The 14677-nt window shown below is 40.7% G+C and overlaps 1 protein-coding gene across 1 annotated transcript in view; it reads right to left on the minus strand.

Annotated features, from left to right (window-relative positions):
- Window positions 1-10748: 10748 nt before the first annotated feature.
- Window positions 10749-14677, minus strand: part of LOC101854961 — a 34479-nt gene continuing 30550 nt past the window's right edge. Inside the window, exon 2 of the mRNA XM_005102783.3 lies at window positions 10749-12880. Coding sequence (XP_005102840.1) covers window positions 10889-12880 — 1992 coding nt within the window. The 3' untranslated portion in view covers window positions 10749-10888. The remainder of the gene's footprint in view (window positions 12881-14677) is intronic.

A 14677-nucleotide genomic window follows, 5' to 3' on the forward strand; every position in this document is an offset into this window, starting at 1 on the left:
GATATTGGTATCCATGGTAATTATTAACTTACCAGCCTTCGTACAAATAGCCGCTTAACGTCAAAATGAACCTTGGTTGGCTAGGATAAAATAATATCGGTGAGCTCAACTCTGTATAAATCTCATTGTGATGATCTGTCTATAATGCATCTTTTGTAATATGTGAGGCAGCGTGGTGGAATCAGGCTCTCGTCAAAATAATCAAAGTGAAGAAACTTGCATTGTTCCACAGGTTTGTGAATTTTTATCAAAATTTAGTTTTTTGGCTCAACACCTTTCATGTTCATTAAAGAACTCCTTTCTGTGTGGATTTTTTGTCTGAAAAATGTTGATTAAAGGCACAAAAAAATGTAAATTTTCTGTTTCAATCGACTCTTAAGGTAAGGATATAACTAATCTTTGGCGGCCATTTTCTCACTAATTTTACCTCTGAAAACAGGGGACCCCATCTCCTTCATTCACAAATATCTCGAATTGTATTAAAGATAAATGGATATTTTTTTCAACCAAATAAAGACAGGTGAACAAGCTTTAAATGATACCAATAACTCTACATGCCCAAAAATTGACGAGTGCCTGATTCCACCGCGCTGCTCACATATAGAAGACATCTAATTCTTTTTCTCTCATTATGGTGTTGAGCGTTACAAGCCATAATCTGTCAGCCTGGATTAAACTAGCCAGGAAATGTATAGCAGATTAGCTGACTGAGTTATGATTTCTCATTTTGCAAACAATTAACGTTGGATCATGAGACAGGTGCAAGTGCATCCAGAAACCGACAACAGAAATGGTTGTTATGATTCCATAATATTAATACTTTTTTAAGTTTATGTTTTATGCCCTGTTGACACCAATTGTGAGTCATCGTGTTGAAATCAGGCGCTCGTCAAAATAATGAAACCAAATTAACTTCCATTTTTATTGCCATTGGATAATTTAGTTCTAATTTTCTTTTTTTTCAGCTCAACACCTTTTTTTATCCATTTATAAACACATTCCTGTGTGCATTTTACTGATAAACGTTGATTAAAGGCACAACAAAATATGTAATTTTTCAGTTTTCAAGGATTCTCAAGCTGCTGAAGTTACCAGATTTTAGCGGCATTTTCTCACTTATTTTACCATTGAAACCAGAGACCCCTACTTCCATCAATCACAAATCTCTCGATGACTATTCAAGATAAATGGATTTTTTTCACCCAAAGCAAGACAAACAAACAAGCTTTAATATGACACCAAAAACTCTACAAGCCCAAAAATTGACGAGAGCTCGATTCCAATGCGTCGTGAAATATTTGAGTCTTTTAGGAGATGAGCTTACCCTCCACCTTCCAGGGTCAACCTGGTCTGAGAGTCACTGGGCGAGATACAACAGAAAGAACAGGATGATCGAGAAATAAACCTCCCAACTCGGGAATCGAACTCGTGTCTACTGCATGCAACAGCAAATGACCATGGTGTTGTTACGAATCCAAACACGTTTTTAAAACAATATCCTTCAGATTTAGAGTCCAAAACTGAGGTGACCGGAGAACGATTTTCTAAAATATGTTGGGTTTTTTAAAGCGTTGTTAGTCCACTGTAGAGTCCAGCCCTCCAGCAACGACCTCCAGTCTGTTTGGTCATCTCTTTTCTGTGTACAGGTTGTACCCATCTGCTCAATGGTGTTGTCCTGCCTTCTCCTTTCTTGTCTTCCACTTGTTCTTTTCCCTGTTCTTTCCATATATTATGGTCACTTTTAAGGACAAGCCGGCTAACCCAGATTTTGAGGTTTTCCAGAAATCTAGACCTACACCCAAAGTAGGCATGCCCTACCTATAGAAAAAGTTTTGTTTCATTGGTGTATATATTTGTTTGGTTATAGAGAAAACTTTCCTTGTCTTTTAAAGAAACTGAACAAGACGCAAAAACTTTACCTTCGATCTTCTCAGAAAAGTATTTTCCGGGATAGCCCCCTTGTGCTTAAAAGCGACCATATTATTGTTTGTCCGTCTGATTTCCTTCACCCTGCCAATTTGACCATCACATTTCCGTCTTTGTTTGTGGTGTAAATTCGGGGATCTCCGTCACTCCAATGTTCTCTCATTTTTCTGTGTGATCTGTTTGACCCAGTATTCCTATTTGAACTTTTGGTGTTTCGCATTTATTACTAGGTTGCTACAGTTAAATTAAGACTCCACAAAATAAGTAGTGTGCTTTGGATTTCCAGGCGGGCACCTAGCCTAGCTGAAGAGTTAAATCAGTTTTGTTGTTTTGTTTTCAGTAGAGTGTTACGTCTCTTGCAGCATGATAAGGTCATATAAGTGCCGAAGATTAGATGTGTTACAAGAGAGTAACAAACACAGAAAAAGAGGAGAGATAAGGACGATAGATGTTTGATAGGAATGAAGGAGCAAACCAAATCTGTGCACCTGCTAACCACCCACTTTGTGTAGCCAGAAACATGCCAAAAATTGCGCATTACTGCACCCAAAGGATTAATCCAAGTTTGTTTTTGTTTTTTTAAAAAGAAGACCCCCCCCCTCCCCCAATAAAAACCAGCACACAATATGTCAAAAAAAAAATAAATCGAAAAATAATCGGCTTTACAAACGGCAGTTAGCTTCTTGCTTAATCTACGACTCGAGGCCGTTGTTGAGGCCGAGGTCGTACAATGTTTTGTAACGAGTCAGATTAGGCAAATCCTGAAAACAGCTAGATACATGGCGTCTGAAAAATAGGACACATTTAAAGGGAACAACCCTGTCATCTTTGCACTAATTAAAAAAACAACAAACACACAAAAAAAGCTTGAGCAAATAATGTTACATCAAGTGAATGTCGATATTTAGAAAGATCAATTCTATCAATTAAAAAGAGTGTTTTCATGGAGTAGTAAGTTTAAAAAAAAAAAAAATAAAAAAAATAATAGATAGCATTTGTATAGCGCATATCCCCGCTCAACAGCAGGCTCTATGCGCTTTACACTATATTATTACCCCAGCAGACCATAGTACATTCCGAAACATTCTCAGCTTCCCGGGAAGCATACAGTGCGAGCAGCCGATTAAGCGCTCAAACACTAACAAACTGACAAGATCTTTTGCTGTCTATAGCCGGGTACCCATTCCCACCTGGGTGAAGTTAGGAAAATTCGTGTAAAGTGCCTTTCCCAAGGACAAAACGTCAGGCCCTTGACGGGATTCGAACCCACGACCTTACGGTTGCGAGTCCGAGATTATTATTATCATTATTATTATTATTATTATTATTATTATTATTATTATTATTATTATTACTATTATTATCATTATTATTATTATTAATATCATTAGTATTATTATTATCATAATAAACACACTCCAAAAGGCACGGGAAGACAGACAGTAACACAAACAACAGAAAACCCCAGAACCGCGAGCAGAGATCTGGTTCAGCAGTATGTATGTGTGTATGTGTTTCTTGATTCTTTCATTTTTTCTATCCTTCAATTAAAACATTCCGCTGAACATTAGAGAAGCAGTTTCTGAACAGTTGACTTGGATGATGAAATGTTCTTGATTTCCTGTGTGATGAGTAAGAGTAGCTGATGACGAATGTACCAGCTCACAAAAAAATCAAGAACATTTCATCATATAAGTCAAGTATTCCGATAATTGAGGGCAAGCGAGGCAGGGGTAGTCCCAGAACAACATACATAGGGAATCGAAACAAATGGGTAACAGGGAAAGATCAGGGAAAGGTAGCTTTTTTTAGAGCATCCGAACAAAGGAATGAATGGAAAACCATAATCACCGATGTCTGTCGCAGATCTGGCACTGGATGGTGATGATTCCGAAACCGCTTCTGTGATGTCTCCGAAATATTCATCATCAGCTATTCTATGTCACCAGCATAATAATATTTCCACAGTCGCTTCGAAACATGCCACTGTACACTTGACGAAATACCGTTTTCTTTCATCATCATCATCATCATCATCATCATCATCATCATCATCATCATCATCATCATCATCATCATCATCATCATCATCATCGTCATCATCATAATCAGCATCATCCCCATCATCATAGTCAAAAACAAAATGCTGAAGACTTGAATATAGTTGTGTATACATGTGTATTTAATAAGGTGTTCGACATTCACCAATTTTGACTTCTTCCGGAACATGGTACTTAAGTAAGCCAAAAAAAAGAAAAAAAAGAAAAAAGATGCAATAGCAACAAATCGTTCACTATAGTATCATCAGCATCATCGTCATCATCATTATCAATAGTATCAGCATTCACACTTTGGGGGAGCGCCGTAAAACACTTACAAAAAAAACAACAAAGCAAACAAAAAACCGCTTATCGTTATCTTTGCTTAGTATGGGGTTTTACGGTGCTCGCAACTGCATAAAGTCATATGAGCGCGCATCGTTATCCTTACCACTATTTTCAAGTCTTCCAGGAAAACACATTATAAGCTCACCAATGACGTTCTGTGCAAGACTTCAAAGTGAAAAGTTCTAAAAATGAACCCTAAATATGTGGTAAAAGAATACACGGTGTCTTTTCACTATTACACTATTACTACTAACAATATATTTGATGCAGCGTGATGGAATCAGGCTCTCGTCAAATTTTGGACATGTAGAGTTATTAAGATCATCTTAAAGCTTTTTCACTTGTCTTTATTTGGTTGAAAAAAGTATCCATTTATCTTGAATGCAAATCGAGATATTTGTAAATGAAGGAGGTGGGGTCACCAGTTTTCAGAGGTAAAATTAGAGAAAAAAAATTCGCCGCCAAATATTAGTTTTCTCCTTAGCTTAAGAGCCCGTGGTAACTGAAAATTTATATATTTTGAGCCCTTAATCAGAAAAAACTACATAGAAATGAGTTTTAAATGGCATGAAAGGTGTTGAGCCCAAAAACAAAAATGTGATTTAAAAAAATAACAAATCTGCGGAAAAATGCAATTTTCTTCACTTTGATTGTTTAAACGAGAGCCTGATCCCACCACACTGCCTCACATATTGCGTTTGTATAGTGCAAATTCCCCACTCAAAAGCAAGCTATAAGCGCGTTACAATCTATTATTATCACCCAAGCAGACCTGGTTACATTGTGAAACAATCTCAACTTCCTGGGAAGCATGCAGTGCAATAAATGTACTATGCTACATGGAAATGCTTCCGTGTAAAAAGCTGATCAATTATGAAATGTGACTTAAGGTATCACAGAGCGATTTGCATAATTTGCTGATGGTATCAAACGCTTTTCTCCCTTAATTATCATCAAAATGACATATCTACCATAGATATCGGCCACAATGGATTTCAACTCATTTCTTTGCTCGAGTGCTCTAAACAAATTGCTATTTTATCAATATGTGAGGCAGCGTGGGGCATCAGGCTCTCGTCAAAATAATCAAAGTGAAGAAACTTGCATTTTTCCGCAGGTTTGTGAATTTTTATCAAGTTTTTGTTTTTTGGCTCAACACCTTTCATGCCCATTAAAGAACTCATTTCTGTGTGGATTTGTCATAAAAACGTTGATTAAAGGCACAACAAATTAAAATGTTCAGGTGGCCCCCACTGCCCCCCCTCCCCCCTCAGCCCCCTCGTTATATCGCAAATATTTCGACTTCTATTCGCGATATTTCGGTATCTTATTTTTTTTTCATCCAAAGCATGGAAAAATAACAGGGTTTTGAATGGATTTAACACGAATAACTCCGTGTTTCCAAAATATGACGAGTGCTTGATTCCACCGTATCGAGACACAATGAGACATGCTGACAGAATGACTCCTAATCCACGAATGGAGAATATTATATCGGCCGAAAATAGACAGACAAATCAAATATTATGTAGATTTTAAACGGATGACATCTTTTTCCTATCAAGTCAACCATTTTCCTGTCATTTCTTACCATGATGAGTTGGGCAAACTCAACTATAACCTATAAAATTCTAGTTTGTGGCCATTTGGCTAAAACGTTATATTAAACTCATTTTGTATGCACGCCTCGCTATTGTTCCCAAAGACATTTTCCGTGCGTGCGTGCGTGCGTGCGTGCGTGCGTGCGTGCGTGCGTGCCCAGTTTATGTAAATTATCTGATGTGCTGCACCAATATATATTTGCCGAGACGTATGGTATAAAGTGTTGATGAATGAGCCAAAGGCCATTCAACTCAATAACTATCAATAAAAATCAGCAAAAATGAATAAATATTAATAAATATAAATGAAAAAAAGATATTATTATTTTAAAAAATCAATTAAAAAATCAATATAAATCAAAAAATAAAATAAATATCACTAAAAGGAAATTTAAAAAATCAATAAAAATCAATTTTAAAAATAGATATCAATAAAAATCAAGGTCGTAGTCCCTTTGTCGTACTTCTGACACAAATTCTATTTGGTACTATACACCTGTTGTTTTTTTCCTCTCTTTATCCTCGAGCGCTCTTTTATTTCGTGTTTTGTCCATTTCGTATTTCGTAAATTTTTTAATTCGTGTTTTTATATGAGATAATATGATATATTACGTAATGTCAATGATGATACATAACAAGATGGTCCACTCAGCCAAAAAAGTGTCCGCCAGAAGTCCTACAATGGATCAGATGGCGCTGCAGTCTTTGTTTTGAAGCTCTCTTTCGTTTCTCCAGAAGAAGAATAGGAATAGAACCTCCTTGCGTGAGCAGATCGAATTTTGTCCATCAGCTGTTTGGGATCGTTCAGTGCGGAGTTTAAGGGTTTTTTGTTTTTTTACTTGAATGAACTCTCGTCTCTCATTTTAAAGTCAAATTAAACACAGAAAACAGTCGAATCTTCCACAACAGGTTTTTTGTCAGCGTAAACTTTTTTAAAAGCGTTCTTTCGACATTTGAGTTCTAAATTATTCAAAAACTTGTCTGTTTCACTTGTATTGTTTTTAACACAAGCAGGGTAACTCTGTTTGCAAATTCCTCTCATTTTTTAAGAGGGCGCCTCCGAATTTTGAGGACACTTTTTAATTGGATCAAAGAGAGGAGTGGCCCATCTTGGTATGTATTATCTTTGATAATGTACAACATACACACACACACACACACACACCCAAGGGTAGGTATGCTTGTGGCATCGTGGTGAAATCAGGCGCTCGTCAAATTTGACATTCAGGTTTTTTTTTAAAACACTCTTTAAATGTTTCACAACTTGGTAGAATCAGGCGCTTGTCTATTTTGGGAAACTCGGAGTTATTTGGCATCCTCTTAAAGTAACCTATTTATTTGTCTTGCGTTTGATGAACTAGAAAACCATTTTATCTATATAGAAGTCAAGATATTCCAATTCTAATGCTCCTTTTGACATATCGACTGTGATTTAAATTCACAGAACCAGTGTCTATGGTGTAGTGGCCAGACTCTGCCCTGTGTCGCATGCAAGAAACCGAAGTTCGTTTCCCGAGTGAGAGGAACTTTTTTAATGAGTATCTAACTTAGTCTTTCTGCAGGGACATTGGATCTCACCAAAAAAAAAAGAAAATGAAATGGTATGGGTTATTAAACTATTAGGTTATTTAAGAGGCGGGGCCTCCTAGTTTACCGTCCATTTCCGAAAGGACAGAGCCAAGTGGGAAATACGTGTAAAGGGCTTTTCCCAAGGACACTATGTTGGACCAAGCTGTGGCTCGAACCCCCGAACCAGCAATCTCACTATTACGAGTCCGGTAGCCTAACCACTTTACCACCGACGCCTATCTCTCTTATCGTGAACTGGTCCTATCAGGAAGGATCGGAAGGACACTAACTAAATGACGTAAATTGTGTCAATGTGACCAAAAACCACATACATTAAAAAAGCCTTTAAAAAATAAAATGAACAATAAAAGAAAACAAAATAATTCGAGAACACATGAATTCAAGTAGGGCGTAACAAAAAGAACCTGGTATACAGTAATTCACAGAAACAACCACGTTGACAGTGACGATGAAGTACTGAAGACATAGTAGAAAGGGAAGCGCAAAACACATTATGTGGCAGTTTAGAACAGTATCTTAATAATATCTATTTGGTGAAACATGATTCATTTTTTTCGGACTGGCATTGACTATATCGTCGGTGTCGCTGACAATTCACTTTAGTCCAAGTGAATGTTTTTCACACAAGACACACATCAAAAACACTATAATATCTGGGGGGGGGGGGGGGGTTGTGATTCTTATTAGAAATCCTGGAAAGCAAGAAAGTTGCAAACCTCAACAATAGCATTAACCTGCATTTTGGTGACGTTGAAAAGTACATCTTTGATAGATCTTTGGGAGGGTGTAAAAATCGAAAGTTCTCAAAATGTATACAGAAATGCATTTGCTGGCGACAGCGACGATATATTTCATTTTTTAAAAAGCATGAAAGACTTTGCAAAATCATTGGGCTGTTAAATATTAATGAACTTGTTCTTTCAACTGAACTTTGCATGCATGCTGTAATGTAGTGGTAGGCACTTGGCCGTCACAAGCAGAAGACGTCAGTTTGAATCTCGTGTGATGATCATTTTAATCATATATCGTCATCTTTCTGCTGGGTTGTGGCATCCTCTAAGTCCGGTCCCAGAGTCTCTCTGTAGGTCTGACCTGTAGCTCGCCTAGCTCGCACCGTGCAAATGAACATTATACATTATTGTGTGACTGAGCAGCGTTGCTGAATGGTCTGTCTGTTGTTCGCTGAGCTGCACGGCGCGTCAGACGTGCTATTCAACAGTGTTGTAAAACATGTCGGACATGTGTCGCACGCAGGCTCGCTTTGTGTTTATTTTCGACTGAAATTCTTCACAGATCATCAAAATCAGCAAGAAGCAAGTATTGTTAGGTGCTTTACTATTAGATATTGATTCTAGCATCAACACTTGACCACAAAATCCCAAGAAATGCACTCTATCCTACATTAAAATTTGGAATCGAGAGGTTGACATAGTTTCGACTGTTTGATTACATTCATAGACCTGCGTGTTTCTACATGCGGATAACTTCAGAACGACAGATGTACGCCATTGGCCGATATTTATAATAACAACCATCTTGTTTGGCGTCGCTTTACTTCCCAACTCGAAGTCAGGTACTCATTAGAGGTGGGTGGGCGCGAGAAAAAAATTCGTGGACGAACCGAGGCTCGAACCTGGACTTTCTGCTTTGGAGACAAGCGCATTAACCACTCCGCCACCACGCCACTGTAGGATACAGGATTTTAAAATACTGCAATAGTGCTTTGCGGTCGTGTTGTTACCGTAAACGACAACAAAGTGGGAATCCCTCAATGACGTCAAACAAGATGGTTGTAACTATAAATATCGACCAATGGTGTACATCTGTCGTTCTAAAGTTATCCGTATGTTGTGCTTCTAGCCTAGTGTGGCTGTGCTGACACTCAGAGGGCGCTCACTCAGACACAGAAGCCAACGCACAGTGCGGCTGTGCTGACACGCAGAGGGCGCTCACTCAGACACAGAAGCCAACGCACAGTGCGGCTGTGCTGACACGCAGAGTGCGTTCACTCAGACACAGAAGCCAACACACAGTACGACTGTGCTGACACGCAGACGGCGTGCGCTTGGCGAGCTACACGTCAGACCTACAGAGCCACTCTGGGACGGGCCTAAGCCCGGGTTCACTTTAACAGACAAAATCGAAGAAGCCCGCCACCTAAATGATCCGAACTGTAACTATTTTTTATACTATTACCTTTTATTGTATTGCACAGAAGTTCAAAGATCGACAACGCTTGTGTATCCATCTTTCTGTCCGGACTTTTTTGAGAAATTGAATTAATCGTCTACTCTGGAGTTCTGTAGTAAAAGACAATATTATATTAATCAAATTGGTAAAAGAAAACGTTCTAGAGAGACAGAAATAACACATCGTTGCTTCCCAACAACCAGCTGCTTTGAATATTTTCAAAAACACTTTTTTTTCTTGCGTTATTTATTAAGATACAGCAGACACCTGACGAAGGCAAACATGAGGTGTGTGTGTGTGTGTGTGTGTGTGTGTGTGTGTGTGTGTGTGTGTGTGTGTATGTGTGTATGTGTGTGTGTGTGTGTGTCGAGAAAATTTAAACTATCAGTTGGAATCATCGAGACCTCAATTTCTTCCAAAACTGGATAATTCTGTCTTTTAAAATAACACCCCTGTATGAGTCCGTGTCATCCGTCGGTCACGTGACATACTTTTGAAATGTGGTATTTATCTCTACTGAAACTTCAGACCTCCTTTTTAGTCAAACCAGAAAATCTTAGGGCTAATAATATGTCTTGCTGATAACCGTAAACCAGCGTTCTGAAAGCAGAACTGCCACTACTGTAAACTATTAGTCTGTTCTTTCCATCCACGCAAACAACATGAGAGTAACCTATCAGGCAACAGTGGTATCATCAGGGCATTTGGGGAGCAATTCAGCCAAAAGCACTGCTATTCCTTAACCCTATCCGTACGCCCTGGTGTCATTTTGTACCCCCCAGGGTTGTACTCTTTCCTTTTTAGAATACTTCTAGTACGAAGATCTCTTTGAAACTTTCAGTATTTCTATTTAAAAAATACTTTTGGGGTCATTTTGTACCCCCGGGGTTGTATTCTTTACATTTTAGAATACTTCTAGAACGAAGATCTCTTTAAAACTTTCAGTATAAAAAAAAAAATCATTTTGATAGACTGCGATGCAAAGCGTACGGATGAGATTAATGAGTAAATTTCCACTTTTGAAAGTGGTGGCACAGAATTCCCCACGTCGTATGGATACGACAGTAAAACACGACGTACGGATAGGGTTAAGTCCATAATAATCAATTTGATATTTTAAAAAAAGATCGACACATCAACCGTAAGTGGATTCTTAAAGTCTTTGCAGTGGTGAACAAAAAGACCCACATTGCGTCACAAATCCGTTGTAAGAATATCCCCACACATGTAAGAATCATTCAAAGGTGCATAGCTATCACCGTCACAGTTCTTGGCGTCCGTAGCTTTGCCGTCTTCGGCACTCTCCTGGAACTTCACGTTGGCACAGTACGCCTTCCCAGAAGAATTCGTCGACGCAACGTCGGTTTCGTCACTGGTAAAAGACACATTCAGAACGCGCGCCTTTTTATTCCGAGCGTTTCGCGAGTCTTTATTTCTAAGGCTGGATTTGAAGGACACTTCGTTATTATTACTGGACAGGGGTACGTCCGATTTAGGGTTTGTTAAGCAGGTTCCGTCGCAGTGGTTGAATTTCGAGAGCTTTTCCTCGTCACACGTCTCCACAAACGTGTTTTCTTTTCTGTTCAGAGCGCACGATTCCTCGGAGGTTTTACTCAGAGACAGTTTTGTTTCAGAATCGCTTTGCAAAGGAATGTGGACAGAGGAAGCGTCGATATTTGTATCTGTCGTTTCGTGCGATGTGTTGAGTTTATCCGAATGTGTTTCGTCGTCATCGTCGTTGTCCTCTGTGTATTTGGCGACACTCTCAAAGTGAACATTTCGCTCTCTGGTGGCGGGACTCACGTCTTCGTTCGCCGGGATGTACTCTATTGGCGTCATTCTCATACTGCCCGACTTAGCCGCCTGTCGAGACTTGGCTCTGTTGGACTTGATGCTGTTCCGAGATTTCTTCAGGCCTCCGGAGGAGCCTCTGCAAAGGCGGTTGCCCCTCCCGCTGAAGTCACGTGTCTCCTCCTCGGACGATACGGAGGACATGACGTGGCGCCTCTGACTGCCAGCCCGTGTGACCCGTGGCGCGGAGGAGTCTCGCGTGGTGTCCAAGGTGCACGAGCCGTGGCGCGTGTGCTCCGAGTCTACTGACCCCCTGACGTGGCCCACACCTGGAAGACTTCTGTGCGCCTGGCCGTTGGCGTGGTTTCCGGTGGGGGACGGGTCGGATACGATAGTCGGGGGCGTGTCTTGTCTCCGCGGAGAACTGTTGGCGGAAGTGACGTTACTCTTGGCTTCGGAGAGTCTCCGGTACGTGGATTCATCCAGCTCGGTTATCCAGCCGCTCTGCCTGTAATGCGGGCAGCAAATCCGGGCGAAGCTTTTACGAAACACTTGATTGAAAGCGCAGTAGATGAGGAAGTTGATAGCGGCGTTGATGGCGAGCAGAGAGTCCGTGATCTCTCTGATGCCCTTGGTGAGGTAGCCCGCCTCGTGGTAACCCTCCCCGAAGACGGTAGAGAGAATGGCGTCTGGCGTAATGCACACGAGGAAAGCGAGGATCACGACGATCATCATCACAGTAACTCGATGACGCGAGTTGCGGCGCCGGTTCGCACGAGTGCGTCTTAGTGCGGAAATGATGCACTTGTTGAGAACGATCAACACTAAGAGGGGTATGATGGACCGCATCAGATTCTGCGCCCAGATGTAGGAAGTAACGAAGGACTTATTCCTCCAGAGCTCCGTAAGCTCCACATCCAGACGTGACACGTTCGTCTCTCTATCCACACAACGAATCGTGCGATATCTCAACGCCGAGGGTAACGCCAATAACGTCATTATGACGTAAATGCACGTGCACAGGAGCACGGCACACTTCCTGCTCCACAGCTCTCTCGCTCTCGTCGGGTGACATACGAGGATATACCTCTCCACCGCCACCGATACCGTGAGCCACGACGACACGCACGCCGATAAATTGAACACGAAGTGAGCGTAAGGGTAGAGGTACCCGTAGCTGAGGTTCCCTAGCGTGGGGGATGTGCGCATGAAGACGATGACGAAGAAGTAGAGGATGTCGTTGAGGAGTTTGATGGAGTCAGCCACGGCCAGGGCACTGAGGAAGGCGTTGGTGGACGTGTGCATGTTGCGGCGAGACAGGACGAAGATGGTGAGCGCGTTGCCGAGAACTCCCGGAAAACACACGGTCGGGTAGATGAATAGGCCGGTCACGATCTGGCGGGAAGGGAAGGGAGGGGGGAGGGGGGCAAAAAAGTGATTCAGTTGTATTATTTGATATCGATAAAAGTACATGTGTAATTTTCCTGTGTAAATTGTCTTCTTGGGCAAAAATAGATTGCAGTCCTCGTAAAAGTACACAAACATACACACACACACACACACACACACACACACACACACACACACACACACACATATATACAGACACACGAAGACACACATAGTCATACAAATACACATGAACATGTACACACAAACACTTACACACAAACACACACGCAAATGCACATAGACACATACGCACATACATAATTATAGGGCCATTTAAGTAAGCTTACTCCTGCATCTTGGCGGACACTTGAAGACAGTATACTACCAAGGTATTTGAAGCGTCCAACATTGTTAAGAGTCATATAATTTATTTTGAATTCAGGAGGTAGAGTGTGCGTATTATCATGAGCAGGCTGGAAGAGAGCATCAGCTGTCTTTCCTGTCTTTATTGTGAGTCCAGACTTCACACATGCTTTTGGAAAAAATAATAATATGTGAGACAGCGTGGTGGAATCAGGCTCTCGTCATTTTTTGGGCATGTGGAGTCATTGGTATCATCTTAAAGCTTGTTTATTTGTCTTGCTTTGGGTGACAAAAATATCCATTTATCTTGAATACAAGTCGAGATATTTGTGAAAGAAGGAGATGGGCGTCGCTTGATGTCAGAGGTAAAATTAGTGAGAAAATGTGTGCCTGTAATCAACGTTTTTTCCAGAAAAATCCACCCAGAAACGAGTTCTTTAATGGGATGAAAGGTGTTGAGCCAAAAAACCCAAAAAACTGGATAAAAATTCACAAACCTGTTGGAAAAATGCAAGTTTCTTCACTTTGATTATTTTTTCGAGAGCCTGATTCCACCACGCTGCCGCACATATGTCAGCCGAGTTATGTGTGCTGGGTTCTTTATGAGCAGGCAAACATTACACATTTTGAAATAGCAGGATTTTTCTTTTCATTTTAATAAAAGTTTTACGGCACTTGTAACTGAATAAGGTCATATAAGTGCCGAGTATTAGATCTTTGTTTGTTTGAGTAAAGAGAAGCACATAGACACAATAATGGTCAGTTAGTGCTGGTAAAAAGTAAGACAGACAGACTGGAACAACAGAGGGGTAAGTAAATAAGTTGGACCTACAAGTGGCGTCCTCCAACCACCCACACCGAGGATTAGAGGTGTTGCAAGAAAACAACAAACACAATCATAAAAGAGGGAAGTTCATTTTAGTTTAAGTTTAAGTAAGTTTTACGGCACTTACAACACAATATGGTCATAAAAGTGCCAGAGATTAGAGGAGCTACAATAGAGCAACAAACACAAAAAAGTAAAGAGGGAAGATACAGACAATACACGTATTATAGGAAAGAAGAAGCTAACCACACCAGAGCACCCTCCAACCACCCACAAACAGCAGTTCACGATTATGCATCATCCTGAGAGACAATAAATGATACCAATATTTAGGGGGAAAAGGTGGAGCGTTTAGTGCGCTCGAGTCCGGAGCAGAAAGTCCGGGTTCGAGCCTCGGTTCGGACACGAATTTTGCTTTGCCCCCTCCTGCCACCCAGCTATGATGGGTACCTGACTTCGAGTGGAAAAATAAACTCAATCAATGGCTCTGACGCGGCACCCAAACTTGAAGCCCCATTATACACACCTCTGCTAGCTTCCGCCCTCACGTGGATCCTCGTACCTCTCCGTCTGCATGTGGTTCGTTGTCTTGATTTTTTTGCTCTAGTCTC

This window comes from Aplysia californica, unplaced genomic scaffold (genome assembly GCF_000002075.1).
Source record: "Aplysia californica isolate F4 #8 unplaced genomic scaffold, AplCal3.0 scaffold00340, whole genome shotgun sequence".
NCBI lineage: Eukaryota > Metazoa > Mollusca > Gastropoda > Aplysiida > Aplysiidae > Aplysia > Aplysia californica.